The sequence below is a fragment of the Anopheles coustani genome, chromosome 2, assembly GCF_943734705.1.
Source record: "Anopheles coustani chromosome 2, idAnoCousDA_361_x.2, whole genome shotgun sequence".
Lineage (NCBI taxonomy): Eukaryota > Metazoa > Arthropoda > Insecta > Diptera > Culicidae > Anopheles > Anopheles coustani.
In genome coordinates, this window is record NC_071289.1 from 13,231,516 (window position 1) to 13,246,186 (window position 14,671).

The following is a 14,671-nucleotide window of genomic DNA, read 5'->3' on the forward strand; positions in this document are numbered from 1 at the left end:
ATCTTCTCCTCCCGTCCAAAGGAGGGACGACCACTATAACACCACCAGCCCTCCTTTCCTCCTCGGCGGCGGGTACCAGAACTCCTCCGTGCGTCAGTAGAAACAACAGCAATGGCAGCATCGACAGTGGCACGTCACCGGGCACGATCTTTCACGGTTACGATCGCTTACAGTCTTCGCCGTACAGACATCACCAACAAAGTCACAATGGAGGGAATCACCAGATCCTTCTGAGCTCCCCTCCAGCGGCGGCTTCCATTACGCCCAACAATAGCAATGCCGGTTCGACGCTGGACACTTCGCCACATGCACTTTTAAACGGCGCAGCAGTAACAGCGTCAGCGGCCGTCTCACCCGGCATCGGATTCTCACTGGCCAATGGTGGCGACGAGCAGCCGATCCTGATGGGCGCCCTTTCGGCAGCAGATGCCGACGATGCCTTCCACCATCATCTGCATCATCACCATCATCATCCGGTAGGAAGTGTGCTGATGTCGTCACCACATCGTCATCACCACCATCTATACCATCATCCACATCATCATCCGGACTATCATCACCATGCAGCGGCGGCCGCGGCCCTCCTGGGAGGATTCGGTGCTGCCGCCAGTTCTGTCTCATCAGCCGATGCAGCAAACACAGACTGCGTTACCGATCGGGAAGACTCCGATGGGTTCCTTTCGGTGGCCACCATTTCCTCCGGTCATTATTGTCTCGGCGGAGATGTAGCTGCAAGCTCGTCCGAGATGGCCGCAGTGGTCGGTGGCGGTACTAGTGATGATGGTGTTGATGGAACGTCACTCGAAGGAGCAGGCGCTGATGGTAGCGATAGCAACAACAGAGTAGGAGGCGGTGTTGTCGGTTCAGCTAGTAGCAACGGTGTACTGCGATCTAGTGATCGATCATCATCGTCTTCGTCTACATTAGCGGCGGCCGTTGCGGCCAGTACGGCAGCGGCTGCAGCTGCTGCGGCAGCCGTTGTGGCTGCTTCGAACCATCATCATCATCATCATCATCACCAACATCACTCCCATTTGCAGCAGCATCCGTCGGAGTTGCAGTACCATCATCATCATCATTCGCATCGCCCGTTGCCGGTGGATATATCGGCGCTATAATCCAGACGGTACCGTTCCGGTGCGAGAACCTCACGTATGTGGAAGGAAACACCTGAATAGTACCTTCTCGCCACCCAGTGAATGAAAAAGGGAACCAAGAGTGTGTTTACGCAGCGTTAATAATCGATCAGGGAAACAAAGCGGTAGCTCTTGCTGCAGCACTGTGGCCTGGCTAACCATCAAATGCGAGGGCAAATTGGAAGCAAATAAGGCGCAGGTTGTTGAGCAGGAATCTCACCCCCCAGACAGGGAGGAGAAGAACATGGAGTGTAAAGTAGTTTGTAAAAAAAAATACGAGAGGAAATGCGAATTACGTCACAAATCCCTCTCATATTCCCGGGCATAGTATTTAGTGGTCCAAAGGTGTGTGTGTGTGTATGTGGGTGTGTGTGTAACAAAAAAAAGGAGAATTCTAATGAGGGTGAGTGTTTGGTCGCGTGACGTTGTATCGCAGGGACGATCGACGGAAGCGAAGGTATGACGTGTTTACGTGTAATGTGTGATATTATTCTTTTCCACTTTATTTTTCTGTTTGTTTAATTTTCAAACGTATATACATAAACATATATATATATATATTTTTAAACTATAAGTGGCACCTTGTACAGCTCCCAGAGCCACTCAATACATATATAAAAACACACACACACATGCACGCACACAAAAAAAAATACAGCGACCCCTATTTTTACGAAGAGCGAATCTTATCGTATCGGATTACGTAATAGTTTTTATCGGTATGCTATCGATATAGTAATACGTTAGTGAGCGAGTATAGTTGGGTGGTACGTAGCAGTGAACTTATTATAAAACTCGAGAATTACACAGGATCCCTCCCCTCAGGTTCCAGTCCGTTCGATGGAAGAAAGATGGTCATTCCACGCTTTCAGTAACATACTCCATTACATTTCGTTCCTCTTTTATTTTCTACTATTTACTTATCTTAATTTTTCCCTAGAGTGTGGTTATGAAAAATGAAAATGCGTAGGTGTGAAATAATACTAAAAAAAAAGATCACTATGGAACTCTCATTAGGAATTTTGTGTTCTTCCATCTTTGACGCGCGGGGGTGGTTAGGCAAAAACAAACACACACACATACATGCACACAGACTCATGCACTACCCTGGGTGGTTCTGTTGCGTGGGGAGGACTAGGACTCTTGTAAAAAAAGGCAAGCAATCTTTATAATTATTACAAATTACTGTAACTAATATTATTATTATTTTCTTATAGTAAGAAAACAGTGAACTCTCTCATCGAAAGCTGGAGAATGGTGGAATTTAGAATTTTATGGAAAAATATACTGTTTGTTGTGCGACGGGAAAGGAACGCCGCGAACGGTCGTCATACCGTCTTTCCATTAATTGTAAACACACACACATACGACGAGGACATGCGAAATTCCACTCCTTCCCTTAGCGCCTTTGTTAGAGATGCATTTATTTTATTTTACTCTTATATTTTCCTCTGTCTCATGCCGTCAGTTTTCACTTTAGCGCTCGTTCGCTTCTGACAAGTTAGTTGTCGTTACTTTCAATCCAGTGGCAAGGCAGTGCGACAGTTACGCAGTTGGTTGTTTGGTATGTGGCTTGATTCGTCAAGTGTGCTATCCTTTTTGTTCCCAAAGTGTGTTGTCTTTTGTTCCGGAATTATTTTATTTTTATTTCGTTACGCGTCGGGATGTGATTAGTGGCAGCAGTCGTAGGATCGTCTCGTAGAAGTGGCAATGTGTTTCGGACCGAACACAAATAGCGGTAAGGGGGAGATAGGGCATGTTTAGTCAAGTTCTATGTGTACAGAATGGATTAGAAAACAAACATGGTGGATAATCGGTTAAATGAGAAATAAGAATTAGCAGACGAACAAGCAGGCAGAACTCCTCAATTTAAACAATCCTCCAACGACACTATCGAACAAAATAAGCGCACTGTAAAGAGGAGAATAAATGAAAATTGTGGCAAGAAAAAAAAACAGTCAATCATTTCCATCCTTGGTACGGAAATATGGCCCCTCAAATAGTATGGTGTCCACCGAGGGAAGCATAGCGAACAGCGGAAGAGGCAGCAGGGTGATAAGGGAAACATTAGTGAACAGATAAAGAAAAAAAAAGACGACGCAAACATGTAGCAACAAACAAGCAAGCAAACACAAGCGAGCAGTATAAATAGTAGAACGCAAAAGTATACAAATTCGGAACAACTGTAATAAGCATAGACACACAACACACAAAAACTGTACGAGATCTGCAAAAATTCCAATGTTAACAGATAAACAAAACAAAAACAATGCTACTAAAAATCGATGAAAAATTATGAAAAATTATAACACTTTCTTTTATTTCGCGGCCATGGGTAATACTAAAAATATTTGAGAAGTAATTAAAAAGTATGTTGCGGGTAAAAGAAAAGGATTTCCAGCATAATGTTTCTAAGTACCTTCTTGATTTTACGCAAGTGTTTCGCGTCCATTGGGTTTTGTCTACTTTGTCTCCCGACTCTGAAAATATTCAACAGTTTGGAATGTGGTAAGATTCGTAAGTATGTTGAATCCAAATATGTTATTTAACTGCATAAAATATATTTGAATTTTTCAATCCCTCAGCATGGCGACGTTTGAATGTGCCATTCGGAGCGAGTGTGTTTTTCTAATCCCGCCCTCAAGTGTTTCGTGAGCATGTGTTTCTAGGGCGTTAGACTTTCAGGAAGGAGTTTGCCTATGCTGCGAAGGACATTTTCGGAGTTTTCCTTTTCGTAGTCGTGAAGAATAGAACTAGAAGCTAACAGCATAAAAAGTGACAGTGTAAGTCGTTTAAAGAAACATTTTCAAGTGGTTGGTGTTGATTGGAAAGCAACGCACAGAAGAACTCCAGTGTGTTTCGTCATTCGTGGTAAGGAACAGAGTGTGAAAGGTTGTTCAAAAAAACAGTTTTCCAGTGTCCTTGTATGGAGGAGGGATGTACAGCTGATAGCGCAGGTAAAGGTGCGTGTTTTGGTCTAATTGTTCGTAGCTGATGGTAAGATCTCTCCTCCGAGGGCAATCCTCCTTTCGGAGCAAAAGCCAGATCCTCAGGAGCTTGATCCTGGCAGCTACCAACATGTGAATAGACAAGAAAAAAATAACAGAACCGAGAAGCGTCAAGCACCCTGGAGCGCTCGGTCGGTGGGTTTTCTGTAAACTCATTGGAAATAATTTTCTACCGAACAATTTCTCCCATCCTCCGACAGCGGGCGGGATGGTTCGTCCCATGGCTCACACCTTGAGCAAGAAGAAATGCCCCGTTTCCCGTCGCCCTGGTACGTCGGGAATTCGCGGAAAAATTCGGTCATCCGTCAGCCGTCGGAAGGAAAAATTTCCCGGAGAAGTAGTTTCGACGTGGGAGACGTTTCTGTGGCAGAGGTCGAACGCGCACATTTCGAATTATGCTTCACGCCGCATTCTTGGCATGACGGACCACTTTCCAGGGTGCTGCTAGTGAGGCCGGAGGAAAAATGTTCACCCAAAATCAACCGGACAGCAGTTAATTATTACCTCACCGATCAGCGTGTGTGTGTGCCGAGCATCAGCTGGCCCACGGTATGAATTAAGCCATAGTGAGCAGAACCCCGCCGGGAAATCGTCATCATTATCATCACCACCTTCGCCACTCGGTAGCAGCTTCACCTTGGTGGGGGCAGCAGTTCCAGAAGCGCCTCCGGAGTTCCAGTGTGCGATCGGTTACGATTGATAACAATAATAATCATGAGGTGTTAGTTTTCGGTTCCTACATTCTTTCCAGCATTTTTTTTATGTGTAATTTTTTTCAATTTTCAGATGGCCAGCAGTTTTTCCTCCCCGATCACGTGCCGATTGTAAGGCGACCGACTTCTTTCCTTCCCACCTGCTAATTATAGGGTTTGGAGCCTAAAGAAAAGGGGAGCAAACACAACGAAAACAACAAAAGGTTAAGCATTAAATAAACGCTTGTATTTATGCAATCGGAGGGGTTTTTTGTCCTACAATTAGAATGATAATCAATATCATCCCCGCAAGCGAGCGGCGTGAAAAATGGGAGAAAAACCTACCACTACAACACACATACAAAAACACCCCATGACAAGGTACATTTTTATGGCTTTTTATTGAATTTCCCAAAACTGATCGTTCGGGTGGCGATAGAGTTTTTGGGATCGTTTAAAGGAGAGCAAAAAAAAAACAAGGCAATAAACAGCGTTTAATGTTTGTTAAACTATTGTACGTTTGTGTACGCTTTTCCAAACAGAAAAACACAAAAAGACCTTCAAGATGGTGGACACTGCCCCGGAAACGCACCGAGAGACTTTTTCGCACCGAAAAAAGCGACGAACCCCGCAAAAGCGATAAATCAATAATTTGAAGCAAAAAAGCAAAGGGAAAAGCGAGGGAAGGGGGAATATACTGGCAGAGAAATTCGAATGATTTTTATTGCAAATGGAACCAACCCGCGCCCGGTAACGGAACTTGACGTAAAATTCCTCAACATGGAGGCATCTTTTCCTTTAAAGCCAGAGAGCGAAAAAACGGGTTCGTTTTGAGGATGCTATCGTTTTGTGTTTATTTGTTAAAAAATATTCTCTGGCTGGTGTATGTGTTTTCCTTCTCTCTCTCCAACCTTAATTTTATTGGGTCTCCGATGGCCAGGCCAGTGTCGTTTGGCCCTCTTCTCCTTCCACCCCTTCTTTTTTCATTTCCAATGAACGTGTGAAGATTGGGTTAGCATTGGGTTATTAATGTTAAACCATTTTAAATGGGCGACGAAATGCTGCCGCCGCCGCCGCCGCCACGGGGTTAATCGCACAGATCCCCCCCTCTCTCCATTGTTACTCATCCCCCGTGGGCTATTGGTTTTTCCTCGCCATTCCCTTACCTTCTTTCATTAAGCCCGCTGGCTGGAAAGAGCTCGTAAAATTAAACAAAAATTATGATAATCATCGCGTTAGCGATCGGACCCGCGACCGCTCGTTCGGCTCGGTTCGTCCTCACCGACGTCGGGAACACATGTTCCCTGCACCGTTGGGGCGATGCTGAAAATTGCCGGTTCTGGTTTCCAATCGGTTTGCGCGAGCGCACGAACAGCCGATGGTCGGCTGGAGGACGGAGTTGGACGGCCAATAAACGTAATCAAATCAAAGACGCATGAAACGATCGAAGCAGGCTGTTGGGTGTATGAGGAGACGCCGGAGGGAGCCGAGGGTTCCCTTGGGTTCCCCACCGTTTCGGGCATGGAAGCAAATGAGTAGAAAGTATTGAAGAAAGTAGCTGGAGGACGAACACCAACGATAATCTGCATGCCAGTGTCTCATCCACCCCATGTGTGTGTAGTAGTAGTGGTCGTTGAGGATCGTCACCACCTCATTAAGGTAAAACAAAGAGATAAAAGGGAAGCGAAAGAGCAAGAAAGCAACCGAGATCTTCGTGAGGGAAAAATCATTGACTCCCGATCATGATGATGATGATGATGATGATGGTGATTACTTCGATAAGCTTAACTCGACAATCTCGTTCCGGAACCATGTCTGGAACCCTTCGGGTCCGGCGGGTACCGGTACCGTTCGAAAGTAAATGTCTTCATTTTCGGACCAGCGCACGCCATTGCGTATCCCAGATTTTCTCACCCCATATCGGGCGATTTTTCAACTCACCGGTGTTAATCGTTTTTATCGTTCTCCTTTTTAGCCATCCCTTCGTTCGTCGGCAGTCCACCCCTTTCCCATTGCCAAGGGAGCACCGAATCTTTGGATCGATTTTAATCTACTCCAGGGGACAGATCGATCGCGGGCCCTTCGGTTTTTGGGGGTACTTTGGTGATTAGTGAAGCGATCGGGTGCTGCTTTACCCGGTTGGACCCCCGATGGCCCGTCCAGTCCGTCCCTCCAAGCTGCGTTCGGAGGCTGATAAAACAACCAACCGTTTGATAAATGGGCGCCAGCGATTGGGCTTAGCACTGATTACTTTTCCAATGCCGTCGCCACCGGAGTGTTTTGGGGGATTTTTCGACTGTTTTTTTTTGGTTCACCCCCGCGCACACAAACACACACTTACACACTTCCTTTCCATCGTTTTCCGTCATTTCGTTACGGTTCTCGTTTGGAGTTTGCTTTTTTTGCCTGGCTCCGTTGCTCCGGGGAAGTTGGGAAAGATAAATGGTTACAAACGCGGACCGACCGTTTGGGCGGACCGAATCCGCTTTTCTTTCCGCTATTCCCTTTTCGGACGACATCACCTTCTCCTGTGAGTGTTATCTGCGAGCAGCTTCTTCGAATTAGCACCAGCTTCTCAACAGCTTGTTCCGTAGGCAAATCAGTGAGAAAAGATGCAGCGGATTAAGTTGTTGTTTTGTTCGATTACCTTTTTAAGTCTCGTTTGTCACACTGTTTTCTCGCTTTGCTCGGGGTTTTGGTTGTGATTTCACATGTTTTCCGGGGGTGACAGACACCAAAAAACCAAAAAACAAAAAACAACACGCACTAGAACCGTCCTCGTCCAGGGCGGGAAAGTTAGTCGGCGGCTTGGGCCTTGCGGACAGTTAATAGGGATGTAATTTGTAGCGTCGACTAATTTAGGTGAATTATGATAATGCCCGCCTGTGGGTTTCCCCGGGACTTTCGGGTGCGTTCGACAAACAATTGGCCACGGGGATAAAGCAGCTCGTCTCCGAAAGCAAAATGCGTTTGAACCGAGGCGTTAATATGTTGATGGAAAGTGAGGATTACTTTTCCGCCTCATAAATTATCCGCCATGAGGAAAGTGTTGTGTGTGTGGAAATTTTAAGATGGAAACACAATAATAGCAAAGTACATAAATTAAATATTTAGGAGCTTTAATATTTTGGCCTTCGCTATATTTGATAGTACAAGCAACTTCTTATCGATTATTTTTGCTATGAAGTGTTTACTCTTTTCCATAGACTTTATTCTAGATGTTATTTCTCTTATAGAGAATGAACCGTTGAGACAATATTCCATTCGCAATGTTTTTAATCAATTCAATCGATTTAGGTTATCGGTACTGCTGCCTCCAGCCTCGTGTTAGCCACCGAGAGCACATCCCTGAAGGACATCCTCCAATCGCAAGCAAGGCTCCGATGGCGCATCTCTTCCTGGCGACGTCGACGTTCCCTTCCCTTCCTTCTATTCCCAAACACGGTGGATCGGCCAACCGTTTTCAACACAATATCACACAAACACACTAACACGGGGGCCCCCTGTCCAGCCGCAGCACCTGTGGGGAGGAGGCTATGTTGGCGTAAAGAATATGGTGCACATGCGCGCCATCACGGCGTTGTTATGAGGGTTTTTCACGGAGTTTCACTCCTCCACGGGCAGTGAGTTCACGCGACGCTTTGAAGTACCCTATATTCGTTTCAACAAACATACACACACCCAATCGACATCGTTATCAATGCTTTCTGTAGACTTTTCTTTAAAAAGGATCATTGTTGGACTTTTTACTGCAAATAAACACGGATCACGGTCTTTAAACACGGATACCAGAAAGTTAATATAACAATGTTTAAACGACGAATTCAGGACGCAAAGATTCACACCTTTTTTTTATATTATTAAATCTTAATGTTTTAATACAAATTACGTTCTATTATGATATGTTTTAACAAGAATTGTTCAAGCAGAGTAAACCTTATTTTAAAATATTTAAATTTTATTTGATTAGTTCTATTTTCGATAGTCAAAAACTATTAAACAAAAGTTAATAATTTAAAAATATAAATTATATAGAATAAGACCAACGATTCCAACGAAATAATAACATCGGGGATGGAAATAATACAGCTTAACACCAACATTTAATGAACGTTTGTATAAAGTTTAAAATTAGTTTTTTGGATGAAACCGAAGTTTATTTAAACTATTCCCTAGCTGAATAATACTTTCTCTGACAAGCATGTTAAACTGAGGTGGTATTCTCCTGCCTATTCCCTTTATTTTTTTCAAGTTTAAAGTAACTTTAGGTGATTAGTTGCTGTCGCTCCAGTTACACAATTCTGACAGCTCCCTTCGTGTGCACACTTGGTTAGATTTTGATTTAATTTTCTAAAGAAAAAGTTATTCAAAGTTCAACACTTCGCAAAGGGGACCGGCTTCAAGTACGCTTTTGCTCGTTAAACTTTATCCAGCCTAGCGCCCAAATGTTTATCCGGTGCTGCGTTGCAATTTTTCGACCATTTCTTTTTTCCTTTGCAGTCCCCCTCCAGCCTCCCTTTCCTCTCCCACTTTTCCTCACGCTTGGACTTTAATTAATGTGAGTGAGATGATGATAGAAAGGCAGGAAAGGCGTGTCTCCATTTTCAATTCCAATCCTGACCGTGCAGGGTGGGTCCCTCTTGGCCAGAGTTTTTAGCCGACCCTGGACCAGCACCTGACGAGCTCTGCTGGCCTGGCTGCTCTCATTAATTCTGCCGTCAACTTTTCCACCTCGGCCGGCGCACCTCGACGGGCGAAAAGTTTCCACTTCTCTCTATAGACGGTGTTAAATGGAGAAAGTTTTCATCTAATTTTTCGCAGAAGAAAGGCGCAGGAGGTTTGGCCAGGAATAGAATCGTCGCAACCCAATAGGACAAAATGGAAGTTCCATATTTTTTACGTTGCTTTGGCCATTCACTTGATAGCTTTATGCAATGGTGATCCAAATTTCATAACGATATTAATTACTAAAGAGTCTCTTGGTAATGGTTGAATTGTAAATATATTAACAATTTCTAAACCCCTACCTTATGTTTAAGCCTGATATTACTAGAAATAATTTGGAAAAACAGAATTCAAAATCTTCATGTTGAAGATTGCTCTTCTAATATATTAGTTCTCAATTAAATTATCCAGTCAAGCATTCCAAGCTATGCTTACAAGAGCGTAAAAAAATGTTGAAATGCTGATTGGTAAGATCAAATTACTTACAACGTCATTTTTTTCAAACCCAGAAGCATCCAAAATGAACGTTTCATCAGTACGTATTCCTTCAACAATCGAGTTCCTTAAAAATATCTCCGCTCCAACGAACCAAACGAATTATGAAGTAAAATGGATAGCAAAACTGTACGACATATTTTTACTCCAACGAAACGCCACTGCTGTCCGGTTTTATTTCGAAGATGGACAGGCGCTATGACAGCTTGGTTGGCAAAATGAAAAAAAGAAAAAGACGAAGAATAAACCTGCATCTTCCCACGGCAATGTCAAAATGCTCGTATACACAGCTGCTCCAAGCCGAACGAGCGTGGGCAACGAGATTTGTTGGGCATTAGATGGAACCCGTTCGGGGAGGAGTTTAAAGCATTCGCACAGCACAATAAAAAAGTACATTTCGTGCCAATCCAGATGGGGTTTGCGCGTTGCGGATGGTGGAAGAGTAGAACATAATTTAATTAAATCGTTCTCCTGCCATCTTGCGAGACCTCACGTTCCCTTGGTGTTCCCCTGGCAACGAAGAGCAATCTGGTCGTTGCGAACCGAAGTTGATTGGAAGAAGAAATGTTCCTTGAAGATCAGCCGCCATGCCCCGACCCTTGTACCGTCTTGTTTTTAACACGCCATCGTTGAAACTTCCTTCTCGAGTGCTCCGCCGAAACCCGTACGAACGGGTATGCGCTCCGAAATTGGACCTTAATCGCGCTCCATTGGCGCAAGACGCTCGAGCGTCGGACACGGACAGTAGCATTTCGGATGTTTCAGCCCGTCCAGCCAGGGGACCTTTCCTTTATCCCAATTCCCCCGTTTCATCTGTTGCTGCGCTTCGAACGGTACGAAGGAATGCTGACGGCTTGCTTCCTGTTCCTTGTCGTTATCCTTACGGAATGGGAGGTTCCTGGGGGTTCCTTTGTGCCATCGGAGGCACGATGGGAGCAGACACGACGTTTATTGACATCCCATTTTCATCGCAAATGGAATGAAAAATCTTCAGATGAAAAACACAAAACACGCGATTGTCACGAGATGTCTGAAGAGTACAAGTACGTTTTACGAATTCGGTTGGGGATTTTTAAGGTTACCAATCTGGTTTAAAGCATGATTTTTTTGTTCACAAACATATTTACAATGTTTAAATTGTTTTGAAAATTTAATATGCGCGACACTTTTAAGTGATTTTGAACTGTTAACATGCTTATAATTTAAAAAAATGTGACCAATAACTTTTTTCTATTATTCTTTTTCAACTTTTTACAAATAAAAGCCAAAGTTCTATAAATCTGCTTTAGTTGAAATTGAAATGATTTTGCCTTCGTTAGATATAAATTTGTTTGTTTACTTTTTATCATCATAGACTGAACGCCTTACTGGCAAATATTATTTAATTCTAAAATCTAAAGCTTTTCTACCAGAATTACGAAGAGAAAAGTGTATGGAAAATGAAACTTATGCAACTTGAACTTTTTTTTAATATTATTTGCACATCCACCTGGTCCTTAATTATAGGTTGAGGACCAAACAGTTTACTCCAACTCATTTCCATCGGGACAAGTAACTTGATTGGTTTGGCGAAGAAGGAGGCCACCCGAGGCAGAGTTTCCTCCGCCGAGTTTCACACTCTCGACAAAACTGCTCGAACGGGGAAGAAAAGTTTTAATTGCATTGCACTTTCGCTCCCGGTGCCATACATTTTCACACGTTCGTCGCCTTTTCCTCGCGAGGTGTGGCGTACGGTATTGTGCGGTTCCCAAACAGCTGGTTTCCCCCGCAGCGAAAACAAGCTACCATGTGCTGACTTTTGGCTTTCTGCTCGTACTAGGGTTTACTTTCTCGGACGTTGGCAGGGAGAGTGCGACACAAAGAACCGTAAGGACTCCGGAAGCGGTGTGGTGTGAAGTGCACTGCAATCGACGACGATGCCACAATGTCTCATTTTGGTTACGTTCTTAACTTTGCCCCGCGTGGTGAAGTTCTTGCCAGTTTTCCTCGGTTAAAGCTACTTGTTTGCGGGGACGGTTGGTTACTGTTGTCGTTGCAATATTTTACACAGATGTTTTTTTTTTAGCAGGTCATTCATGAACCTCTAAAAGGATTTTCTAACTTATCATTAAGAGTTGATTTATCGTTTATTGTATACCATTTTTGGGTTTAAATTTTCTCTATTTAAGCTTTTTTATTGGTTATTATCATTTTTTAAATTTTAGTAATCATTCTCATTTACCTCCACTAAGGGAAGCAGTTTCCAAGAATTCGTAGGATGACAAAAAATTCTGATAGAAAAAAAGTTTTCATCGTTATAAACTATGAATGAGCAACATGTCAACATACCATCTACATTTATCATAGACATCACTTTTAATGAACTTGCTACCGCGTGGCAGGTGTGGTTGGAGATTTCACTCTTTCTCTTTTAGCGATTTGCCTTGTGGCGTTTCCAAAAGTTTGAAAAATAATTATATCACCATCCTGTACACCTCGGAAAGGGGGGATAAAAAATCCAATCTCTCTTCTGTTGGACAGGATATGTTGAACGGTAGTTAGCGATACATTTGCAACGTGATGCCTGCACGTCAGATATCTTTTCTTTTTTTTCTGTGTGAACATCACTAACGACTTTTTCGAGTAAGTAAAAAGGGGTTTTTTTTCTGTATTGTATAAAAGTTTCCAGTTACCGGATCAACGAATGTGTTGAAAAAGGTTTAACAAATGTTGAGCACGGATGGTGTTTTTTTCTGTACTAATGAACTGTTGCCATGATACGCTACCAGATAATCCAAAGTTTCAATACAGTTATTGTGCAAAGAGCATAAAGTTCATTGACAGATAAAAATGCACTGGTACCTAAATATTTTCATAATAAAAGCGTGCGGCGCGCTTGCGAGAGGGGAGCTTTGTTTTTGCAAAGTATAAACTGGAACCTAATAAAACAATTGTTCAAAAATGTCTGCGTTTTTTTAATTTAGAAGGAACGTATAATTCAACGTTTTGTTTATCATCACGCCAATTACATGGAAATAAGAAATGTAACGTTTTTTTAGGTAGGATAAACATATGCAATATTTAATTAAATTAAAGATACGTTCATCATTCTTAGTCCACATTAACAATTGACAATAGGTACTCGGCCCTTCGCCATATTTAAAACGTTTAGTTTTTGCAATAAATGAAATCGAATTTAACAAAAACCCCGCCAGTGCAACTTTAATTCATCACCCAATGGAATGGAATTAAATGTTGTTTCCCGATTAAAGTCTATTTCGCAAATTTCTCGCATTCTCTCCTGTATGTTAGTGCCTGACCCAACCCCATATTTTTCTCAAAAACAGACCTGCAGTGTGGGCGGGAGTGGGTGATAAAAAACTAAATACTCGGGAATGAAAACACCCGCCAATAATCATCGACCATCAACCAAGTTTTTTTTTGCATGTCGCGGAATAATGGTTTTTTCACAAACACTGACGTTTAGGCAATCAGCAGTTGCAACGAATGGATGGAAATTAATTACGAGATGTCGAACGGGTGATGAATAATTTGGATAATGGATAACGTTGCAATTGGGGCAGACAAAGAGAATGGGCGGTTTTTTGTTTATTTGTTTGTTGTACGAAATGGAAAATGTTTAAATTGTAGTCGGCCTTCCCTTCCGGGTGATGGACTATTTTAAAGTGAAGTATTATTTGCAGCAAAGTAAATTATCATTTAATTGAGCCAATAAAAGAGTGTTGAAAATAGAACCAGAAATGTTCTCAAAAATCGAAAAGTATGTTATTTGAGATTAAAGCAAAAGGAGTTTTATTATGAAATCTAATAGTACGAATACACGCCGGGTTAAATTTCAATTTTTAGCGTTGCATTTTCTGCTCCAACCAAACTCAACCCGACCCTCGCAGTTGAAAGGCCCATGAAGCGAGAGATTGGCCATGAGCACATACACAAACACACATACACAGGCTCTAGCACACCATGCCCCATCATGCCAATGGCGACGCACCGGTACTAAAATTAACTGGACACGGAATTAGATCAAAGTTCGTGCGGCGCATGCAAATCAGAAAGCAATCGATGCCGCTACCGAGATACCGAAATGAGATTTTCCGATTAGACAAGGCAGCAACATACACGGGTGTGGTCGAGAGAGGGAAAATGGAAAATGCAAAACAAATCCACAGCCTCGCAAATCACGCCAACCAGACACCGGCATCGTCCGCTCGCTTTGGGTGAGGGAACAGATCCATGAACCCACGACGAAGTGGTCAAGGACTATCTGACCGAGGTTGGATGGGATAGGAAGGTGGGAGGATGGGACGTTCCGGTAGCGAAAACTGCATGGCCCGAGGGAGAAAACGGGAAGTTGGGGATTGGAAAGCGTAATTTCGTTGAATACGAAATGTTTGCTACTGCGCACAAGAGCACACTTACTAGATCTAGTAGTCTTGAAGGGGTGTGTGCGTGCGTATGTGAGTGTGTAGGGGGAGGTAGTGGTAGAACACATGTCCGTCGTTGCGTATCGCTTGAAAAGTCGGGGGTTTCGTGTGTGTGTGTGTGTGTGTGCGCTCACTTACGCTTGAGTAGGTGAAAAGTTGTCCATAACGGCCGAGCGCAAAAGGGCGGATGG

At 43.3% G+C, this 14,671-nt stretch overlaps 1 protein-coding gene across 1 annotated transcript; it reads left to right on the forward strand.

The window, feature by feature from the left end:
- The first annotated feature begins 111 nt into the window (after positions 1-111).
- Positions 112-1,118, forward strand: LOC131262355 (protein dissatisfaction-like). The gene is made up of 2 exons (XM_058264342.1): positions 112-129; positions 174-1,118. The coding sequence occupies exons 1-2, from the start codon at positions 112-114 to the stop codon at positions 1,116-1,118; spliced, it is 963 nt and encodes a 320-aa protein (XP_058120325.1).
- The last annotated feature ends 13,553 nt before the right edge of the window (positions 1,119-14,671 follow it).